The sequence below is a fragment of the Macrobrachium rosenbergii genome, chromosome 14, assembly GCF_040412425.1.
Source record: "Macrobrachium rosenbergii isolate ZJJX-2024 chromosome 14, ASM4041242v1, whole genome shotgun sequence".
Lineage (NCBI taxonomy): Eukaryota > Metazoa > Arthropoda > Malacostraca > Decapoda > Palaemonidae > Macrobrachium > Macrobrachium rosenbergii.
Window position 1 is genome coordinate 39,507,742 of NC_089754.1, and position 23,923 is coordinate 39,531,664.

Consider the following 23,923-nt stretch of genomic DNA (forward strand, 5'->3'; position numbering starts at 1 on the left):
ACTGTGAAGGAGACCAACTGGCATATGTACTTTCACAGGGTTGCAGATCCTACCCTTACAAAGGATCCACCTAAATGGGCATGAAAAACCACAAATACTCATTCAGACCCTGCACACTGCCATTGTTCACACTATTTATCCATGATAAAAAAGTAACAAAACTTAAAACAAAAACAAAAAAAATTTTCCTACTTGGTAGTCAGCAAGATGTCCTCACTTGACAATAGCCAAAGAAAATGTGCTCAATGATGACAGGTACAGGTGAGTAGGGGTCCTGCTACCACCAGTAACTACCAAGGTTCAATGAAATCCTTGCTTGGACTTGAGCAATACTTCATAAAAGCTTTGTATTTTTCTGTAGGAGCAAACAGCATTTGAGAGACTTGCAAAGTGAAAAAATATAGATTGCAACTTCCACAGTCTGCAGATAAGTAACTTACAATCACTGACACAATACCTCAATTAAAAATGCTAAAATTACAACTTGCTGACAGAACCTATTTTCTAAATGGTCTATAACAAAGTAATGTAGGGTTCCCTATCTAGCTTGTCAAACACTCATTCTTAGAGTTGTATGAATGAAGAGGATTTGTATCTATAAAATATAAAGTAGTCAATGTCTATATTGTATTCTCCCCTTAAAAAATATTTAAAAAATTTAATGTAATAAAAAAAATCACTATAATAATCTTCTCAATCATAATTTATAAAAACCACATGCTTAACAGATGAGAAAGACAATAAATCACAAAAGAGTGACTGCCCTGTCTACACATCCAATTCAGGACATGTAGACTAGGACTGTATCTATTAAGTCTCTTTACATTCCTTCATGTTTACTAATGGCAGACTTAATGGAATAATCAACCTGATAACAACAAATTAAAGCAGATAAAACTAAGGGTAAATAATGGTATCAAACCAAAAATAATGTGACAAGTAATTTTACTTCATCCTGGAATTGGCCTTATTCATTTGACATATGGATACTTAATAACTAAAACCACTTTACCCAATCCCTGTATGCTCAGCATGCAGGTCAGCACTAAAAGTTGTATATATTTTATGTGACTGCCTAAGCTACAACCAACACAAATGTTCGATTTTTAAAAACAAATCAGTTAAAATAACCAAGTTAATAGATAAAAATTAAATTACTGTATACTGTTTTAATCAGCAAAACACCACATAATTTACATTACTGTATACTGTTTTAATCAGCAAAACACCACATAATTTACAAAGTTTTCTTAATAGAAAGAATGCATCATATATCCAGAGATTTTGGACTCAAAATAACTCAGACAATCAAAAGTAGAGTAATGATGAAAAGAGTATGCACAAAAGGATGAAATGACATCAGGAAGAGGATTAATGAGCCTGAATATTTCAAATATTTAAGAACAATGATACCCAGTACAGGTTTTCTAGAGTTGAAATTGAGTGAAAGGAAAGAAAAAAAAAGGCAAATCAAACGATGGGCAGGCAATATAAGATACAGAACCAAACAGACTAAAATACCACCTGAAAGCAAAACTATGGTGGTCTAATACTGTACCTGTATTGCTATAATGACATGGATAATTGTTTTACAATAAAAGTACTGTATATTAAAAGATTTCATCAACTTGAGAATAAAGCTTTGAGAATATTAGGAGTCAAATAACAGGAATGCAAGAGAAGTATCATAAAGGAAGTTATAAAATCAGATGTAAGAAGACTTAGAAATTATATCATACTGAAAATTACACTATCATATCAAAAATTACACAAGTTTCACATACAGATGACAAAAAAACAAAAAGGAGATTGCTTGGAAATATCCTTAACACAACCCATAACAAAACATGGAAGAGAGGTCTTTAAGCTAAATCCTGATCGCACTCATTTTGAAAGTTAGTCTGGTCTGGATAACAGACCTTAGTACTGAAATCTTACAGAAGAATATCTTCAGTTAACTTAGAAAATAAACATTTTTGGCGGCTCTACCAAAGATGACTTCTGGACCAATAAGAATCAATGAGTGGTTGACCGAAACAATGAAAAACACCAATCTGAAGTTTTACTAAACAGTAAAAAAATCTATTGAGTTGATGGAAGTGTAACAAAACCAACACACTGAACTACATAACCATTATTCTCCCTTATGCTTTATGAACTCAAACAGCATAAAAAGATAACTGGCTAGATGCTGAGTGTTTAAGATAAAATTCACTGGACAAAACTAGCACCTAAAAATTAAATTATCTGAGGAAAATACGGAAGACTATATTCCTAAACCCTATATTCAATGCCAATATACCAATGCTGTTTTAGATAAAAGAAAATGCACAGGGGACAGACATCTACTTGCCAAAAAGAGATTTGAGCACCAGGTTTAAAGCCAAGAAAAAAGACTGACACTTGTTTCGTAAGACACTTATTTTGTACTAATATCTAGGAAATTTTGTACTAATATCTAGGAAATTATTGATTTACCTGATACCGCCCAAATCAGTAAACCAAAAAAGAACTGATGAAGTTGACCATACCAGATGCTATACCAGATGAAGACGACAAAGGTAGTTTACAAATACAGTAATACTTTTATTTATTGGCCAATCTGCAATAAACACCTTCAAAGTGAAGGAAGCGACAGAAAGAGCAACTGCGCTAAATAAATCAATATTAAAGAATTAAAAGGTAAAAAGGTCAAACAGCAAACAGCAACCGCAATGTGTTTCTAGGAGGTCAAACCCAAAATCCTGGCCTTTCATTCCACCCCATCCACTACTTCCAGCCTTGCCACCACAAAGGCAGCTCTTCTTACATAATATAAGTAATAATGATGAAGTGGATGACTATCCTAATGATTCACCTCCACTTACGAAAAAGATTACAATAAGGCTATAAATTTGATAAACATTCAATAATCAACTGTCTATGTTAAATATTGGTAGGGTTTGTGGCAAGCAATACACTGTACCATATTAGAACTTGATGTGGGGGAACTTGTTATTCACAGATTTCTAATTTTCAATGGACACTGGTGCCTGTAACTCCACAAAATTTTAGATACAACTGTACTGTAAATAACTACATAGTTTTTGTTTTTTGCTGGACAATCCTGTAACTAAACAAAAACTTTATCCTAAAAACAAATGGCTTCTGCTGAAATTGATATACAAGAACAAAAATCTAAACCTTTACATCCTATATACGTATCGCATGAAAAAGCTGATATTGGAAACACAGACACACACGAATAAAACCTTCTCTCAAATTGTGCAGAACGTGTGTAACTAACATTAATTTCTAATGTTTAATAACATCAATGTTGCTCTCACCATCATCTACAAAAGAAAACATTTGAAACTAAAACTTATTAAACCTACCAAAGTGAGATATGGATGTCTTAAGTAAAACATATTTTGTTCTTCCATCTTGAGAAATTTGATTCTACCTGCTATAGCTTCCTCAGTCACATATGGCCTTTTACGATGTTTGCTAAAATGAGAAACATGGTATTACATTAGGCTACAAGAGACCGCTAAATATAAATATACAGTAATTTGTTATAATGAAGCATAACATAAAATTGAAATTTCTATACAAAACAAGTTTAAACTGTGACAGCAGTACACTTTGGCTATTTATACTACTGACCGAGGTAGAAATAGTTTTCAAAATAAAAATACAGCACAAAAACCAAACCATTGCCTTACTAGAGCCATTACTTTATATTGGTGCTGTATTGATTTCCATTAACAAACTCTCAGAGAGGTGGAATCATGAAGGTCTCACACCTTGGGGCAAGAACCGACCTGATCCGAGTTTCACCAAAAACTCAGGAATGAAAATGAATAAGAGCTCATTCCAGTCCTCTGAATGCCAGACACAGATAATATTAAGGGTTACCATAAAGGCTGGCTTGATGGTAAGATCTCTACCCAAGAGATCTTACCTGAGAAGGTCCAGGAAGGATGAGACATTCATTGCCCCAAAAGCTTAACGGGATGGGCAAGAATGTTTAAAGCATCTTATGAGAATGAATAATTCTAAAATGGACAAGAGATCCATGCCCTCTGGTTGGAAGACCAGGACAGGGCAGAGTGATAACCCTTTACCACAGAGACTGAAAAGCATGGGGGAAATAAGACAAGTCCACAAAATACTAAACAGCAACTACAACCAAACGGATACCTGTCCCAAGACACCAATGATAGAAGTCAGCCCACTTTTCTGACACACTGTTGCTGAGAATTTCCTGACTGTCCCACATTTCTCCCATCAAGAGTTCTGCAAAAAAACAAAGAAAAAAATCCATCTTGCAGGAACTGCTGAAAAGTCTTGTGCCACGAAGGGAAGGCTTTAAATCGTATCTCAACCAAGAGACCCAGCAGACTGGGCTAACAATTAGCTAGGGACCAAGAACAGGAATAATGGTGGGAAGGAGTAGACATCCAGGTTGTCTTAGGGGTGTCGAAAGGAATCCTCAAATCTGCCGGGGGTCTGGAACTGGCATTTTATGATAAAATGATGAATCAGGAGTTTCTTTAAAATCTGTTTAGCCACTTTGGAGGCAAACAAGCCCAGACCTCGGATGATAACCTCAACCTCGCATAACCTCAATTCCTACAACCTGCCACCTACAGCTGAACTGACCTGCAACCACAGTCCTGCTTGGAATGTACCTAGCCATCAAGTCAAAGGATGGAAAGTCTTCTCACCTGTGCACCTACTGTGCCAACTAGCTGAGGGGAAGGGAGACCATCTACCCTGCTTGTTGACGTAAGCCACCACAATAGTGCTGTCACTTACTGACACCCATGAGTGAGCCACCAACCTCCTTGAAATTCTTGCAATGCCAACAGCACATTAAGAAGGATAATAGCAAATATAAAGTAATATCCACCAATGATGCAATATGGGTAAGGATGTCGAGCATAATTGGAATATCTTTCATTATACAGTATACATCTGGTAATGTGGGTAAGTGGACAGTGGAATTCAGGTATTGCTTGAAAAAACCAGCTTCAGTTCTTAAGGTTCCTCTGGTGCAGACATGTATACTGTACCTCCTGTTCCTTGGATTATTTCAATTGAGTTGAATTTTTTTCCTAAAGTGTTTAGAACATCTCTAACATTGATTTCAGTAACAAATTATTAGTTTAAAGATACTGGAACCACTCATATCCTTTAATTACAGGGGGCCACAGTGGGAAAGCTGCATTTTTAAGTGGGAGAAAATATATAAGATAAATATTTTTTTGTATTTGAAAACCTCTCAAGCTCTTGTTCTAATTAAGATAAGGCTTACTAAGTGTTTTTCAGTGACACCCCCAGCCAGGTAAGGACTTGGTGCCCTAGGTTAGGTTAGGTTAGGTTAGGTGGGGGGGTCAAAGGGGGACAAAGCCCCTCTGGCCAGGTATGGACTTAGCACCCAAGGCAGGTTAGGTTATGTATGGTTAGACTAGGTCACAACTCTATTATGTAATCTGAAAGTGCCTACATATTGGGTTTGGTAGTGGGGGAGGAGGGAAAGGCCACCACTAACGTTCCGTTATACCTGCGGGGTTCTGCCTGCACAGTCAGCCTGTGCAGGCAAACCTTATGGCTTGCTGATAGCACCAAAATTCATAAACGTCAAGCAAGATGCCCATTGAAAGAGTGGTTGAAAAAGCTAATTCAGTACTCCTACATGAATTTGTTAAAAGTTTAAATTTGCTGCCAAGGACTTTCATAGAGTTTTTGAATATTTTATGAATGAAGGAAGAGTTCCATGGCAAGATAACTGTGTTAATTAAGTCAGTAACTGTTTTTCATTTCATACATGACATATATAGGCCTAATATTGTTTTTTGTTTCATTAAAATGCTTAATACTGATTTGTTTTAATTTTAAGAATGACTATCTTATGATGTGTTACAATGAATGAACATCCATAGTTTATGACCGATTTCCTTTGTTTCATTAATGTACTGATTAGCCTAATTTAATTTCAAAACTCGCTTACATGGGATGTGAGCAATGAATAAACATGCATAGTCTAATATTGTTTTATTTTGTTTCATGAGAACATTATTTTGTTCTCATTTTACAAATGAATGACATATATGTTGCATACTCATGAATAGGCATATATAGGCCTATTCTTGTTTTACATTATTTTGCCATAATGAATATTTATGCTCATTTAAATATTGACTTGCATATAAGGTTTATAACCACAACTATACATATACAGTCTTAATCTTTTATGATAGCCTTTGGATTTTACTTGCCCAAGCATAGCCTCATTCATATAGATTTCAAAATAATCTACATGATATAATGGAATATGCTGCCACTTTCAGCCTTCATTATACACAACTATTTTTTCTGTGGAAAACTGTGCTGGATGTTCACATTGATGTTTAGGTTTGCCTGCACAGGCCGAATGTGCAGGCATAACTGCACAGGCATACCTGAATGTTAGAGGTGGCCTTTAGGATCTAGTACCCTAGGTTAGGTTAAGTTACACACAACATTGTATTTCATTACTTTTGAGTTCTGCACCCCAAAAATCATCCCCTCTCGTAGTGTCTCTATAACTAATTGTTTTCTAACAAAATAAATGTCAAAAACATTCAAAGTATATATCAGAACAGGGGAAAATGGTTCCGGAGTGGACGCGTCATCGTCGTGGGACCTCTCCAGACGGCGGTGGAACGACGGCCGCCTGGATCAAACGTCCACAATACAACCCCACTGCGAAGACAAGGGAGGGGAGAAGAGGAGGAGTGGCTCCCCAATGCTCTGCAGGGTACCGCGCCCGGGTTGGCGCCGGCGCAGCTGGATCTCAGTTTTTCTCTGAAGGGATATGGTAACCCGGCTACTATATCCCTACAATTAATCTAGCCGGTGACATAGAATTAAACCCAGGCCCCTACACATGTCCCATCTGCAGCACACGAGTTACAGCTTCCCGCGCCGGGGTGGATCAGTCCACTGCAACTTGTGTGGTGGGTGGGTACACCTTCGTGCACCACACTGAGAACACTAAAAGACTACAATGTACATTGGAAGTGCATCATATGCCGTAACACACACACACAAACAAACAATAACAATACACAACAAGCACTTCCTATCCAACAAAACACCACACAGACCACCATCTCCCACATCTACCACACTTTCCTCCAATCCCAGAACACCATCACCCATTCCTACAAATCAAACATCCCCACAAACCCCAACACCCCATAGCACACACTCACCTAACGCCCACAGAAATGCACCACTAAATACACGCACTCACACACTTAGATATAATCATCGCAACATAAACATCTTACAATTAAACATTGACGGCATTCGCAACAAACACATTGAACTAAAACATTTCATGCACAAACAAAAGATCCACATAGCCATCATTCAAGAAACAAAACTGAAACACACACATAAAACACCCAGCATACCAAATTACATAGCCATCAGACAAGACAGACAACATGGTGATGGCGGAGGCCTCATCACATACATACACCATAACATATCCTACATTGAAAAAACGCAGCACATCAGAACACTAACACAAGCAGACAGACATACAGAACTACAAGCATTTAATATCAAAATAGGGCACAATAAACAAATCACAATCATCAACACATACATCCCTCCAGAATATTCACCGGGTTTACCAGCAAACTTCACAATTAGACTGCAGGCGTTGAATACCCTCCCAGATATACTTCTGGGAGGAGATTTCAATGCCAAACACACAGACTGGTACGCCCACCAAGACATCACACAAAGAGGCACAGACATCTCAACACAATTAGACCAGCTATACATATTAAACAACACAGATATGCACACACACATACCACACGAAGCCAACTTTAGTCTCACTTCCCCAGACATAACATTTTGCTCACCCAACATAGCACCATCAATCACATGAAAAACACAAACAGACCTATCATCAGACCACCTTCCTATTTTAATAACACTCCGAACCACACATGACACTTTCTCACATACAAGACACACCATCCCTAACTACAAGCGCGCTGCCTGGGATGAGTACTTAGAAACCACTGAGGCTCATTTCCAGGAGTTAAACCACACACACATAACATCATCACAGACACTAAACAATACAACAATACAATTCAACGACATAATAAACAATGCAGACAAAAGAAATGTTCCTAAAGGCAACAGAAAACACTACAACCCAAATTTCACGCCTGACATAAACAGACTCATAACAGAACGAAACAATTTAAGAAATACACCAACCCCACACACACAAATCACAACAAATCGCATACATGATTTAAACACAGAAATAAACACCAAATTAACTCAAAAACAGACAGAGAACTGGCAAACTTTTCAAGGTACACTAGACTACAGAACCAACCCATCCAAACTACACAAAACTATCAACAGTCTCATCAATTCAAACAGTGGGAACACTCAAAGTCACGCCTCAATCACCACATCTGACAAGATCCCTTCACGCAAACAACAAGCCAACATCTTAATAAACCACTACGCAAAAATCAGCCACCTACGCAAATACAAAGAAGACAGACACATCTACAGACGCAAACAACAGTTCCCATTAGATTACACAGTAATACTAGCCACAACAGAAGACACTGCTAGAATCATTAAACAACTTAAAAACTCTGCAGCCATGGGCATCGATAACATTTCAAACATTCATTTAAAACATCTAGGTCCCCATGGCACACAAACACTGACAAACATAGCCAATTATTCATATGCACACTGCATTATACCACACATTTGGAAACTGGGGAAAATAATAGCACTTCTAAAACCAAACAAAACACCTACACAAGCAGCTTCATACAGAACTATAACTTTACTCTGCACACCATCAAAAGTAATAGAACGCCTCATCTTACGTAAAACCACACCACACATACCACTGTCACCCACTCAACATGGCTACAGACCACACCACTCCACAACAACACTACTCACCAACCTTACACAAAAAATACAAGATGGCATTAACTCCAGACGCCCACCACAAAGAACACTGCTAATCACAATAGACATAAGTAAAGCCTTTGACGCCATCTCTAGACCACTTCTCATCAACAAAGTTTACAACACCACACTACACAACAACACCAAACGCTAGCTCGCCAATTACTTAACAGACAGACAAGCATTTGTACACTACAATGGCGAGTCATCCAAAATCAGAAACTTCCCGAACGGCGCGCCCCACAAGGCTCCGTCCTAAGCCCAACACTTTTTAACCTATTCATGCATGACATACCAACACCACCTAACAACATATACATCTCCTCATATGCAGACGATCTAACAATCATATCAATACATGGAGACAAAAACGTATGCTCCACACAAGTACAGACTTACATAACACAACTTGAAAACTGGCTCACACAAAACAGATTACAGGTAGCACCAACAAAATCCACAAGTACACTACTCACTAGTCACAACAAAGAACATCAGTACAGACCCACAGCAATGCTGAACAACACCACAATTCCACACACACACGAAACAAATCCAAGGAGTCACATAAAACACTTCAATGTCATTTGCTCCACATGTCAGTAACATCATCAAGAAATGCAAACCTAGACTAAATGCACTAAGATCACTAACAGGCATAACATTTGGACAACAAAAAGAAACGCTCATCACAGTATACAAACAATACATCCGCTCCATAATAAACTACGCCAGCCCAGCCTGGCACCCTGTCATATCCAAAACACAACTAAACAAACTACAAATAATACAAAACACAGCTCTTAGAATCATCCTTGGCAGTACACAATCCACACCAATAGAACACTTACACGCCAAAACCAAGATTCTCACCATCAGGCAACACTTAGACATGAGAGGCACACAATTCTTGGCATCGGTCATAAACAACACAAACAGCCCATGCTATTACCTTCACGACCACCCTCCAACACACAGGCAAATAGCGAATACACCACACAGACACTATACAAATATCTTGAATTCTATACCACCACCCACAAACATCACACAAAACAAAAAGCACATCCATACTCACCTCACCAGACAAGCACTTAATAACATTCCCAACAACAAAATACTCGGCACCCCCACCCAACATAAGCAGCACAGAAACACAGCTCTCAAGATTGGAGAGAGTATACCTGACTCGACTTCGCTGTGGTCATCACCAATCACTAAACACTTACAAACACCGCATAGACAACACCCAGACATATGTCCACTCTGCCAAGTTAGTCCCCACACAATTACACATCTCTTAGTAGATTGCCCTAACTTGGCAGCCCTTAGACAACAACACAACATACACACTACCACACAGTTACGGTCAGATCCAGTAAGCGTGGTGTCCTTCTTGCGTGGTGCAGGCTTGCTGGCATAACAGTCTGGGGAACCACAACAACAACAACAGGGGAAAATAATATTTTCAACTCTGGAATATGGTTGTTTAAAGAGAAAATTTACCATTTCATGAAAGCCAGGCCTATTTGGCTATAAATTCATGTAACCTTAGTATTTATTTTAAATTATTAATGAAGGATTTCTGACAGAAAAAAGGGATTTTGACAACGGAAAAATCTATTTCTGGGGGAAGACCTGTGTCACCCAGTGAAATGGTTCCAATAGCACACATTTCTAGGTATAAATATTGCTAAATATACCAGAGAAAAAGCTATCCATAATGCCAGGGTTACTACCCCTGGATCGATCATGAGGACCACTTTGAAAACTAGCTCAATGTTAGAAAAAACCATCGCTTAGGATATTTCATAAGTTTTAAAAGTCAAGTTTAAGGATATTTCATGAGTTTTAAAAGTCAAGTTTTGGTTTTTGTAAATGCTGCACAAAGATGCCATTTATTAATATATTAATATAATTTATTAATATAATTTTTAACTGGAGAATATATTTAAGGGTGTATATAATACAGTGCTGGTGAGATAATTTGAGAAATTGACTGAGATGAGAAATTTACCTTCTTTTGTTTATAGGACAATTTATATTTTCATCCCAGTGGGGCTTGTACAAACAAAAAATCCCAAAAGGATTCTACCATGTTTACCAGCCCCTGGGGGTTGAACGTGAATACAAACAAAATATGGTAAATTTCTCAATTATTTCACCTGTACTGCATCATGTACTCCCCTTTCTATACTTTTTTGCCATAAAATATTAAGGTAGAACTAAGTATTAGCTGTGTCAAGTATTACCTTGGAAATTGACTTTTCCTATAGTATTTTGGTTGTTTATCAAGAATTTACTGTTATTTTTTGTTGCTCAACTGTAATTAACATGCACAGTGTTATAGGAGAACTTCTGGTAAAAAGTGGTTTCCTTCACATTAGGCACGGTGCGTTAGGTTAGCATGGTCCCTTTTACAATAGATTTCCTTAACCAATCCCTTCTTGAACGTATAGATCCCGAATGACAGTTCGTGCGGAGCTAAATACAATACTTAGAAATACCAATATTAATAAACAATGTCTTCATGCGGCCCTCTCCTTTACATTTAGCCAGGTTTTAATTCATACAATTTTATCTACATTTTTGTAGTTATTTTCACCTCAAAATCTGAATCTATTTCTATACAATGAAATATCTTTATAAAGTTTAGTTGGTAATTCTATATATTAGCTCTGCACCTGTTTTTACCTTTTCAACTGGTTTTTTCTACACCTTTAGAGGTTCTGATACTGGCGGTGCATCTGTTTGTTGTTGGCCAAATGGAATGTCCCTTTGCCGTGTTTAGTACTGGCCGAGGGGGTTGGGTACCCATACATTAACAAGTCATTCCACTTGTCGGACAGGATATGAACTGTTCTAACAGATATACCCATGCTCTGTCTTGTGACGATCGCGTATGGAAACCCCTTGTTGGATGGACTTCAGGGGATAATTACAGGTTAATTACATTCAAGCGCCAAAAATTAACGGTAAATTCATAATTAGCATCCAAAAAACTGTAGAAAAAGTTAAGTTAGAAGGCAGTCGCCGCCGTGGAGCTACTATATAGGGTATTATTTTAGAAAGAGGAACCAGCCCAAAATGACATGAAAATATGTTTTTCTAGGTGATTTTGATGTGTTTTGCACGAATATCATCTTCATTTTCCTCGAAATTAACGGTTTTAGACTTTACTTGGAGCACCTACAGTTTCCCGGGCCCACTCGACCGCCAACCGAAATCGGCGGAAGAACACGGCCTTACTGTAACCCCTGTGGCTAGCGCGCAGCGCAGTGCAACATTACCTCTTGCCAGAAAATGTCGTGCTTGCCAAGAATCTTTAAATATGCGGATAAGAGCGCGGCGCCGTTCCGCCACGGCCTTACTGACAGCACACATAAACAGGACGACATGTTGGTTTTGGTGTTCTTCCGCCGATTTCGGTCGGCGGTCGAGTGGGCCCGGGAAACTGTAGGTGCTCCGAGTAAAGTCTAAAACCGTTAATTTCCAAGGAAAATGAAGGTGATATTCGTGCAAAACACATCAAAATCACCTAGAAAAACATATTTTCATGTCAATTTGGGCTGGTTCCTCTTTCTAAAAATTTACCCTATATAGTTCTACCATTTAGTTTCCACCATCTTTGTACACTATTTACTTTATTGTTTAAACCTAGCTAGGACATTAATATTTTTTCAGCTCTTACTTTGTGCCATTCACAAATGTAGTTACCTAGGCTACTACTAGTTTGAGGAATTTAAAGTAATATTTTGAAGACTAACTAAACTGTGATTGACTTTGATAACTACTAGTTTACGTGCAGAATAGGTGCCCTGTTTATTAACATCCTCTTGGGGATGAGCGAAAAACATAAACAAAAGATAGCAAATAAAGGTAGACCTAATATCACAAACAAAAATCAGAGAATAGGCTAGACATAACAAAAATGGGGTTTGGCGTGGAAGACTCAGCCACCTCCCACATTACAACTTATATTTTTCTTGGATAAAACTCATCAAAACGAAAAACTTTCTTCTCAATACATGACCTTCGTTAAAATGCTTAATAACAGAGTAAAAAAATAATTAATCAAATTACGACTTATAAGGTAAGTCAGCTACCAGCCCCCTCCATAGCTCTTACTTTGTGCCAAATTGTAACCAGTAAACACCCCTAGGTTACTGACTTGATACGTTACTATTTTAGGTTCTTTTAGTGCCCTGTTTATTAGCCATCCTTTTTGAATGAAAAACATAAAAATGGTTTTTATGCAAAAATGGCTAACTGAACCTTCCGAAATGGCTGGCTGGAGTTTTCCGAAAAATTACCCAAAAATTAACGGAGGTAAAGATTCTGGTCTGCAACTGGCGAGAACCAGGTCGCGGTAGCCTAGGCCAGTAGTCTTCAGTTTTACCAAGAGGTGTTACATCTCAAAGGTAGAATGCTGAGTAAGGGGGCACAACTTACTTGTTGGGGGGAGCTCCCGGGCCAGGTGAAGGTGATGCGTTCAAGATTTGGTTACGGTAGGCTAAGTGTGGTTAGGTAGCCTAGGCTAGTTACCGTGAGAATATAAACCTTTACAATCTTAGATATAAAAACTTAAGCTTCTTACCCTCTGTATATATGTCCTGGATACGTCTTTCTAAAACTTGCCAATGCAGCGAGTGTTAACCTCATTTTAAATATCGAAGAGACCCACCGTTCACTTAAATATCAAAAGTGTTAAAACGCCGCAGCCAATAAATAACTAAGTAGTAGTAGTTGCGTTTCGTTTTCGGCAGTACTCTTGTAGAATTATAGCAAGAAGTTGCCCATTATTTTTGTAACGGCTCCTTGTCACCTCGTTTGCTTCTGCTTGTAGCCTACTGTTTTGGGTTTAATTTCCCTCTAGTTCCAAGTTTTTTTTTATTCATCAATTTCTCTTCCACACGGATTTGTAAACAACAAAATATTATAAAGTATTTCGTCTTTATACCCCATGAATGATAGTCGCATATATCTGAATTTATTCATAATGAAAAAAACTCCCTAGTCTTTCGAGGCAAAGACGTCAAACTGAGATTGTTTGGTAAAATAAAAGAGGTTCACAAAGAACACTAGCCATAAGGAAGCAAAATCGAAGCGTAGTCTTCTAAATAAGAAAAGTTAATAGTTAAAAAGATATGTTAACCTGGGAAGCACTGGTAGTTAAAGCTAGAAACATAGCACTACTTAAATAGACGGTAGGCTACATGGGAGGTCACCTATTTTTTTAAAAATAGTAGCACGTCAATTTTCAGCATAAAAAATCAATACAGTAGTAACACATTAAGTTTCAGCAATGAACATTAAATAAAGTACTAGTACTATGATTTTCATAGGGGAGTTGGATAAGGGTAAGAGATTTTAAGGGTAAATGGTGAATTCTTTGTTCACAAAACACATTAAGTTTTGTTCATAGTATTTTCTAGCATATGCTGAAATTCTAAGTAGGTAGTACAGTCGAACTGTTCACTGACAACACCAGAATGATAAAGAACAGATCATTTTCAGTATTCTTATAATGCGAAACTTAAAGAAGAATATAATAAAGTTAGGAAACAGTCAGTAAAGTAATTTTGGAATAGTGGAAAAGCAAGAGAAAACATTGCACAGGTACCACTATCTTACATAATGAGCCGTTGTATAACGCTTTGGCTACAACTACAACTACTATTGGCTTTCCTTTGCCATTTTAGTTTCTGACGGATAAAGTCAGTCTTGTATACTTGTACATCTTTATACGATAGCAGTACGATGGAAAAAAAAATTGTGTCAGATTTCGCGAAGTACCTTGGCGCTGCTAAAGTGAAAGTGGCTTCTGAGAAGAATGGGGTAAGTGGCCTTTACTGGGACCCTATACAACCTGGGTTAATCTAGACTAGGTTTGTTCCATCTCAACATGTGGGTCTGCCTAAGCTGTAATCAACAGCTTCTCGAAAATTATACAGTATTTTACGGTAGCCTACTATCGCTAACCTGACTAAAACCGAATGGTAAGAGTTATTTCAATCTTATAATTAGTTTTGAATGTAGGCCTAGCTTAAATATGGTGTTTCTTTTGGGCTAGCCTAGCATTCTTCCTGTAGCTTAGGCAAAGAGATTATTGATTCATTTGACATTTAGCCTATTTCCAATTGGTAGAACTAAGTTCCAATTTTCGGTAATTCTATATATTAGCTCCGTGCCTGTTTTTACCTTTTCAACTGGCTTTTTCTACACTTTTAGGGGTTCTGATATTGGCGGTGCATCTGTTTGTTGTCGGCCAAATGGAATGTCCCTTCGCCGTGTTTAGTACTGGCCCGGGGGGTGTTGGGTACCCATACGTTCACAAGTTATTGCACTTGCCAGGCAGGATATGAACCGTTTGAAACAGACGTACCTGTGCTCTGTCTTGTGAAGATCGTGTATGGAAACCCCTTGTTGGATGGACTTCTGCGGTTAATTACAGGTTAATTACATTGAGCATCAAAAATTAAAGGTAAATTCATAATTAGCAACCAAAAAACTGTAGAAAAAGTCAAGTTATAGTGCTGCCGCGGAGCTACTATATAGTTCTACCCAATTTTCTTTTGCAAATGCTGGAATCATTTCTGTGTAACCCTTTACAGGTAACATTATCTAACAGCGTAGGGGCTATCTCACTTTTTAACCCTTACATTTCAGACCAGTGGGAAACCAGAATTTTTATGGTTGGATTAGTGAGAAGTAGATGAAATTTTTTCAAATAATAATGGTCTTAGATATATTAACCATAATAGAAACCAGAAAATAAATTGTTCACAGCTGTAATTGAGGCTTGCTTGGAATTTTATTTTTCCCAGACGTCTTTCGTATGATTTTGATGAATTTGGTAATAATTTTTCTAGAAATGCTTAATTAAACTATAATACATCCCCTTCTCTGTATGTATAGGCTAGTGAGAGGTTCCCTGTGGGAAACAGGATTTTTTGGGAGTAGAACAGAAGATGCAAGAACTGCAGGAATGCACCATAACCTAACTTAGAGAGTGGAGATTTTGATTCCCTGGACCTCTGACCCAACCTAACCTAGGATGTCGTAAGTTATTGAATCAAATACAGGGATGCATCCTAACCTAAAGAGGGCACTGTGTAATTAGTTTGGGCCGTTGCTCCCCTTCACAGAACTTCCCACCCAACCAAACCTGGAACACTGTAAGTCATAGAGGAAAATATCCTAACCAAATGATATCTAGGAAGTTGGATCCTTACATGGCTGGAGGGCACCCATTTAACCCAACCTTGTGCTCAACTTATAAAGCCTTACCTTATTTAGAGGTGCTAGAAACAGTAGGGTCATCAGCTTCAGTATTAGAATCTGCAAACTATAAAAGGGGACAATTTGCCACTCTTGAAGAATAAGCTTTTGAGGAGAGTATGGACAAGCTTCTTGTACCAAAACTTGAAAGCAGTTCTCTTCTTAGAATTTTTAATATAATTATTCAGCATAAATCCCAGCTCACATTGTCCACTCCTTTACATCATGCCACAAGAGTCTTATTTGTTCCTAAAGAAATATAAATCATAGCCCCTTGTGTAGGTTATTTTCGAACTTTCCTCAAAAACTTGCATAGAGTCTGACTTTGCCTTTCCTAATTTGAATAACCTCTTTTCTTTCAAAAAGCCAGTTTGCTTAGTCCAAGGTCCCATTCTTCATCAGGGATAGGATTTAAACATGCCCTGCCTGTTTTACTATTTGTATTATATAATAAAAAAATAATGGCAGATTATTTTCTGACAATTCTATTCTCTTCAGGTTATTGTAGAGGTTGGAGGAAAAAAGTTTTCTGGGTTTGTGTGTGGAGTTTTGAATCTGGTACGATTACAAAAGCAGTCTCTAGAGGGTTCCACAGTGCTGCAGAGATGCCTGACTCATGACTGGCTGACACAGTGTGCAACAGATTTATTCCGCTGTTCAACTTATGAAGTAAGTGCTGCCCCTCTAGGTTTAATTGCGTATTATAACATTCTTACTTGAATATTTGTTTATGATAGTTTCAGCATTTGGATAATTTCATTTGACAATTATGTTTCATATGTTTTAAAACACTGTGAGCAAATTGATTGTATATCAAGATTTAGGTTTTGCTAACCAAATCTTATTTGTTTTTAAAACTTACTTTTCAGGAATTAAACAGTAATCTACATTATATTGACAAGGAATTACTAACAAGAACTTATCTTTGCGGTCATATGGTCACTGCTGCAGATGTTATCATGTTCTTGATTCTTTATCCATTTGTTGCAAAGTGGACCTATCAACAAAAGGTAAGTTTCAGAATATATTGTATTCTCTCATGTATATACTTTCAATATATTGGAAAGTAGTGTTTCACCTTCCATGTATGTTTGTAATTGATGTGCATCTTTCAAATAATCAAAAGGAATTTGATATCACTATCACAGATTGGCAAAATTTCATGTTTGGATTGATCAGTGAAGTAGTTGGGCTGTTTTTTCATTAAGATTTTTGCCTCATTTCCTTCCAAAAATTACTGAAAAATAATCCCATGCTTGTGTTTGTATTGCTGCAGATTTTTTTTGCAGATCAGTTGTGCTTTGGCCAAATTGTGCATTTCAAGTAGAAATGAATGTAATGTATTAATGGCATTGTAATTCTTCAGCAATCATGATTCAACTCACATTTATTCATCTCATATTTATAGAGATGCACAGATATGCAGTATGATACAGTAAACATTCAGTACAGTATCTGTATTTGATTTTTAACCATTTTATTTTCTCTTTGGTAGTCTATGATTAAAAGAATTCATAACTAAAATGGACTTATCCTGATAAATTTGTATTATAAATATTAAAAACAAATCAGTCTGAAAGTTTATACTGGTGTATATTCTTGCTTTGTTATAATGAAAGTAGTAAAATATTTATAATAGTGGTTATATTCCTCTAATTAGCATAGAATTTTTATCAGTATTGTGAGTGTGATATTAAATGCAAAATAGTGATATCAGTTTTGAAAACAGTATCGTGTCAAATAGAATCCTACTAATGTGTAAGCATATCACTGTACCTCCTAGGAGGAGACACCATGTTTGCTTTGTCAAGGATAATTCTGGTGCTATGATGAATTGGGATACTACCAGTTTTGGAACTTCTTTCATTACCTTGAGATCCAAGTTGTATAGAGAACTTACTTTTTGCTTGCAGGAAATCCTTAGACTTAAGTTTCAATCAGTACTCCCTTCTCAGAGAAGAACTGTAACATCCTTTTCTAGCAGTTCTAGAAGGACACTGACACTGCTTCAGATAACCTTTGACACCTTACAAGGAATCAGGGTCCCCTATAGAAGTGAGTCAGTCTCCTTTAGATCTGGTTTTACTTGGTAATTTGTTCTCAGCTCAAATTTATGCCTTTAATTTTTCTATGTTTTTACCAGCCAGGTATGCAGTGAGATCCATTCCTGTTTCAGTAGAGATTCTGCTATAGGTAGGACCATATGGGACTACTGTAAGATCCTTTAGGGATTCCTTTTCAAGCAACTAGGTTCTTCATATGTCCTGTGGGCCCCCATCTCATGTCTTGCAAGTTTTAAAATACTTTCTGTTTTAGCGCAGGTGGGACTATGCTCTATTTAATATTACCTTGGGTGATATATTTGTTGCTTTTGGAATTGCAAGGTTGTATCTGAGCCTCCCATCTCTTGTCTTGCAAGTTTTAAAATACTCTCTCTTTTTAGCGCAGGTGAGACTATGCTCCGTGCAGAGTTACCTTGAGTGATATATTTGTTGCTTATGGAATTGCAAGGTTGGATCTGATTATTGGGTACACCCATAGTGTAAATCTTATTTATTCTGTGAGGAGCTGCCAAGCAGGCCTTTGCTCTTCTTGGGACCATTTTCCTTTTAGGAATTTGTTCTGCTTCTTTAGTTTGCTTCCTCTTTTGTGACATTACAGTTTGGCTGCCTGTTAAGCAGAAGGTCTCTGATTTATCTTGCTGTAACTCCTTGTAAGTGATTAGTGTGTATGTAATGGAAAGCTTTCTCATCATTGCCTCACTTTTTATACAGGGTTCAAATCCAGATCTTGACTTAGTTTTCTCTTGGAGCCTTGAACTGCTTTTATATAATCATGCCCAGCTACTTGATTATCTCATATCCTTTTCTCTTACCTTGTCAGTGTCAGTAAATGTATGGGCTCTGTAAAAGCAATTGGTTTATGATGAAGCAAATTCTTTAAAAAAAAAATTTTCCCAATTCAGACCCCACAACAATGTTGGAGCTGAGTAGACTACACAAAGAATAATTTAGTTAACTGCAGTTAACCACTGGCAACTTAGTTGCATGTGCTAACCTACCTGAGACCACCTTTTTTTTTTTGTCTCAAAGAATGATGCTTTTAGGAATCAGTGCAGTTCACGATTACAGTAGTTTATGTAAAAGTTATTTATTGAAAACTAATTTTGCCTTTTAAAGATGAGATTTTTATTAGATTGTGGAGGAATTCACTGCTGCCACATCATACATTTAAAGGTGTGAAGTATATATAAAGTTCATTTTCATTTAATTATGAAATATGACTAATTATGCATTCTAATGGTTACCTTTTTTTCTTTTTCAGGAACAGTATTTGAATATTTCACGATGGTTTTCTGCTGTTCAGAATGATGCAAATTTGAAAAAATCACATAAACCTGTCCAGTTTTCTAGAACTTGTTTATATGAAGGATCAGCAAGGTGCCATTAGCACATTTTCAAATAAATGAGTCATTCCTCAACACTATACATGGTTTCTCTCCTCATTAACATTCCTTGTGTCTAGTTTATGGAATTAATATTTGTGGTTACTGCATATCATCTTTATTAAATTAATATTTATGTGTGCTTCATATCCTCTTGAAACTAACTGCTGCTGAATATAAATAGTTTGTACTATAAAAAATTGAAAATAATTTAATTGCAAAAACTTTACTGGACATATGTGATCTTGTGGCAGAAAGTGTTCCTTGCAAGAAGTAGCAGAAGTAGTCAGTGTTACAGTGCTACTCATTTGTAGTGCTCAGTATGAATTAATAATCTGCTGAAAGTAGCAAATTGATTAAACAAATAACAAATTATTTAAGTTAAGTATTTGCCAAGATCTGATCATCCTTCTGGAGTGCAAACATTCCTGATACTATACTTCTGGATCCCTATAAAGCAGCCTTTAAGCTTTCAGGAGATACATTGTTATTATTATTTAGTAGTATAACCAAACCACTTAGTCAAAATACTCAATTCTTACAGGGTTGGCCAGAAAAGTTACAACAGTTTTAATATTCGCAGGATGTGTAAGATTAATGCCATGCACCGGAGAGAAAAGCAGATGGCTATCCAGCTGTCTTGTCTCTAAGAATGGAATTTGTTAACCATACAAAAGAACCTCCACAAACTATGGTTCAGCTGCAATATCCTGCCAAGATTTTTAAGTCTCGTGAAAACAGCCCCCTGCTGAAGGGTATGGCAATCTCTTAGGAAGGGCCATATCATCTGCTTTCTCTAACCTGGTACATGTACTTTGCGGTGTTCATACGCCTCTGCTTGGGAAAAATGGTGTGAGATGGGTAAATTGTTTATGAAATTTATTTGCTAGGTAAGGTGCATCTGGACTTTTTGAATGGTACGAAGTAAGATTTTTTTTTTATATGGAATCGTTCTGCTGAAAATACTTAAGCCTAAACAGAAAAGGAATACAGTAATTTTAAAAGATTACAGGTCCAGACTTCAAGAAGATCACCATGGGAGAACAGGTTATAGAGGTCTTGAAATGTGATATCTCTTCTGCATCACATTCAGTCAGATATAAAGATAGTCAATGTTAAGAATTAACATACTACGCAATGACTGAACCACAATCCTTGCCTTTTTGATGTCTTCTACAGCCTGCAACCTTTCACTGTTACACTTGAAAGCACACAGCTATGCAGTTCTAGGCTGTGAACAAAGGTGTAAATTAACACAGTACAATAATATACTGAGGAAGTAACTAAGTTTCAACTTAATCAAAATTGCTATATTAAATTAATGCTCACACAAAACCTAAGTTACTGTAAACATAAACCATAACCTGTACCCAACAAAATCCAAATTACACAGCCATTCACATTTTAAAAAAACACAATCTAATCTTAAATTCACTTAAAAATAAGAAGCTTCCACTAACAAACAAAGTAAAATTCTAAAGGAAATAACTTCACAACTTAAAAGTAAAATATAAATAGTGCTTATGACACTACTTGAATGTAGTGTACAAATACCAATTAAAAAGTTCAGTGAAGGGAAATAGATGAATATTGGTTTTCTTTGAGCATACAAATGAGAACAGTAAAATTCACTGAATTTGCAAAAGAAAACAAGGATAAGAGACAACTTTGACACAGAACCAACACTGAAGTAATTGCGAAAATAAGAATAAAGACTGACACAAAACTAAAAATCATTATAAAGATGATTTGGAAGAGGGATGATACACAGAATCAGATGAGGGTAAAGGGATCTTACAACTCATGGGTTTGTTTTGAAAATGTGTTTTTGTGTAGTAAAAAAAATTTAGTAAAGGGAGGTATGATAAATATTCCTGATAAAATTAAGTAGAGAGATAGTTTAGTTGACATGTTGGGCACTTCTAGGGAAAAGCTTAGGATGAGTCACTTAACTACAGATTTTGTTTAATCTTGTGACCCACATCAAAATTTTGTTTAGTTCACAGTTAATTTCATTCTATTTATGCATACAATTACTATAGTTTCGTAGGGCTGGTATAAATATAACCACAACAGTCATTTTTTTTATTTCTTGAGCTGGTTTACATACTGTGCTATTCTAAAACTATTACTCCTGTATCCTACTGATATGCATTATTTACATTGAGGGATAAGACAGTCATTTTAGATGTTTAGAACATCACACTGATAATATACAACATGAAAATATGAAAAAAAGAGAAGTTACACAATTACTGCATACCCAAAACTTATTAGTATTTTTTTAATATGCAAAAAATGTATTTATAGGGATTTTGAACTACAAAGACATAAAGCTTTCAACTTTTTTCATAGATACAAACTATTTGATGTACGTAGTGCTAAATTGAGGTTTTGATCTATGGCATACAAACTGTCTTGATAACAGCTGCCAGCAAGTGAATTGTTGAGGCATTTGTTATAGGAGATGCCTTTCCTGCATGTATCCTATGCTTCGCTTATCTTGCCTTTACAAGGCAATGTAATCCTTTGCAGCAACTTTATGGGGTACAGGAAAGGAACGCTTTGAAAGTAATATTTGCATCTGTGAAACATAAGAACTGTTCATAAAAATTCTGATATGTTCATGTGAGAATACAAGCTATTCATGTATGTAGGTGGATTACTATTATTATCAGTAATTTAACAATACACTCAAGTCACATTCTGAGAGTCAGAGCTTACTCAAAGGATCAGTTCCTCAAAGGTGAACACTGAAGCAAGATAGGGCTGAATGAGCTGCACAGCTTGGTGAGAACACAAAACTCATGAATGACTGGTTGCTTCAAGTACAATCATCTAAGGACTATGTTCAAATAGATTTAACCCAATATGGGGTTGCAACAATGATCAATACAAACTGAATTTGGCACACCTATTTAACACTTAAGTTAATGTGCAAACTCAGATCCAGTGCAGCATTAGCTGTAAGAAATTTTGTATGACTGTCCTAGTTTCAATCAACAATGGCTGGCAGGCATGGAATGGAAATCTGTTTAAGAAATCTTGTTGACATCCTAGCCTTGGGAAATAAATTTTAAAGGAGCTATAATTTGTGAGAGCTGAAAAGGTTACTACAGTGGTCTGGTTACACTATCTCATGACTTAATATTCTGTGTCATGATAAGTTTTAGTTAACGCAGTGGCTGTTATGGAGGTAATATTTATGTATGACATTTAATTAGTGTTCATCCACTCAATATGTTGATGTATGGTCTCAGGATGTTAAAGGGTGCATCCACACCACAATAAAACAATGGCAGCTTATATCTTAATATCACCAACAGGGTGAAAATATGTCACAACTGTAAGTGGAGAGAAAACCCTTGGTCAATACTGGATAATCCTATTAAACACTGGTTAGGACCACCAATAAGTCATTAGCTCCTATCCAACCTGTTTGTGGTGTCTGTGCAATAAGTTACAGATGTGTGTTCATGACCTGTTTTACTGCAGTGTGGACACAACCTACAGTTCCATTACTATACAGTACAAGATTTTACTTAAAAAAGGGAAAATGGACAGGGTAAGGCAGGCTACTAGTGAACTTTATGCTGCTGATTGATAAAAATTAGAAAGCATTTTTTTGCCATTACTGACTGTCACAGTATATTGAATCATTAAAGGTCTTGCACTGTAATCATCAATTATGTCATGATAAGAATTTAGAAAGTAATCATTAGTCCTGGATGAAGCATGCTCCTGTCTTCTAGGGTGGGTGTTAGCTGGGAAAGGTTGAAGATTAAGATAAATGTAGTCAATTAATATTCTCTTGCATTTGCTTCGGTGATAAGTGTTTTTCTTGTTACTCTTATCCAAGGTTCTGTAGTTGTTTTAGAGTCAGGTCCACATGGACTGACAGAAAGAGCTGTATGAGAAATTCTGTTTTTCCTTGAATAAAATTAGATCAATGATTCTTTCCTCCCATGGGTTAAGTTTCCAGCCATCCTCTCATGTGTCCAGATGATGAGTTTGAAGTTGGAATCTCCGGAGGAGGTTTCATAATTGATGAACCTCAGCAGTAACTATGCTGGACTGCTATCTTCTATAAAATGCCTATGACCTTTATTCTGAAGGAAGCAGTTTTAAGAGATCCCAACAGCTGTGCTTTCCAAGACATTCAAGACTAAAGTCAAAAGCGCAGTCATTGCTTGAATA

The 23,923-nt window shown here is 36.7% G+C and overlaps 3 protein-coding genes across 4 annotated transcripts in view; 1 reads left to right on the forward strand and 2 right to left on the reverse strand.

Moving 5' to 3' along the window:
- The window catches only part of LOC136845969 (large ribosomal subunit protein mL63), an 18,696-nt gene extending 4,918 nt beyond the window's left edge, over positions 1–13,778 (reverse strand). Inside the window, exons 1-2 of the mRNA XM_067116517.1 lie at positions 13,598–13,778; positions 3,375–3,486 (exon numbers count right to left, since the gene is read on the reverse strand). Coding sequence (XP_066972618.1) covers positions 3,375–3,486; positions 13,598–13,662 — 177 coding nt within the window. The 5' untranslated portion in view covers positions 13,663–13,778. The remainder of the gene's footprint in view (positions 1–3,374; positions 3,487–13,597) is intronic.
- An 871-nt stretch (positions 13,779–14,649) lies between these two features.
- Positions 14,650–19,767, forward strand: AIMP3 (aaRS-interacting multifunctional protein 3). 2 transcript variants are annotated; one of them, XM_067116520.1, is made up of 5 exons: positions 14,650–14,838; positions 16,780–16,950; positions 17,151–17,291; positions 18,195–18,336; positions 19,606–19,767. In XM_067116520.1, the coding sequence occupies exons 1-5, from the start codon at positions 14,761–14,763 to the stop codon at positions 19,650–19,652; spliced, it is 579 nt and encodes a 192-aa protein (XP_066972621.1). In that variant the 5' UTR covers positions 14,650–14,760; the 3' UTR covers positions 19,653–19,767. The 2 variants fall into 2 exon arrangements, with proteins under 2 accessions (XP_066972621.1, XP_066972622.1); XM_067116521.1 differs by lacking the exon at positions 18,195–18,336 and having other exon boundaries at positions 14,659–14,838.
- An 824-nt stretch (positions 19,768–20,591) lies between these two features.
- The window catches only part of LOC136845970 (uncharacterized), a 273,318-nt gene continuing 269,986 nt past the window's right edge, over positions 20,592–23,923 (reverse strand). Inside the window, exon 9 of the transcript XR_010855302.1 lies at positions 20,592–20,957. The gene's annotated coding sequence lies outside the window, so the exon portion shown is untranslated. The remainder of the gene's footprint in view (positions 20,958–23,923) is intronic.

What these genes read in the sequence shown, in the direction of transcription:
- AIMP3 (XM_067116520.1), top strand. Translation starts at nt 14,761, where the DNA reads ATGGAAAAAAAAATTGTGTCAGATTTCGCGAAGTACCTTGGCGCTGCT. An exon ending in TGGCTTCTGAGAAGAATGGG is followed by an intron (nt 14,839 to 16,779) that starts GTAAGTGGCCTT and finishes TATTCTCTTCAG; the next exon opens with GTTATTGTAGAGGTTGGAGG. An exon ending in AGTGGACCTATCAACAAAAG is followed by an intron (nt 17,292 to 18,194) that starts GTAAGTTTCAGA and finishes TTTTGCTTGCAG; the next exon opens with GAAATCCTTAGACTTAAGTT.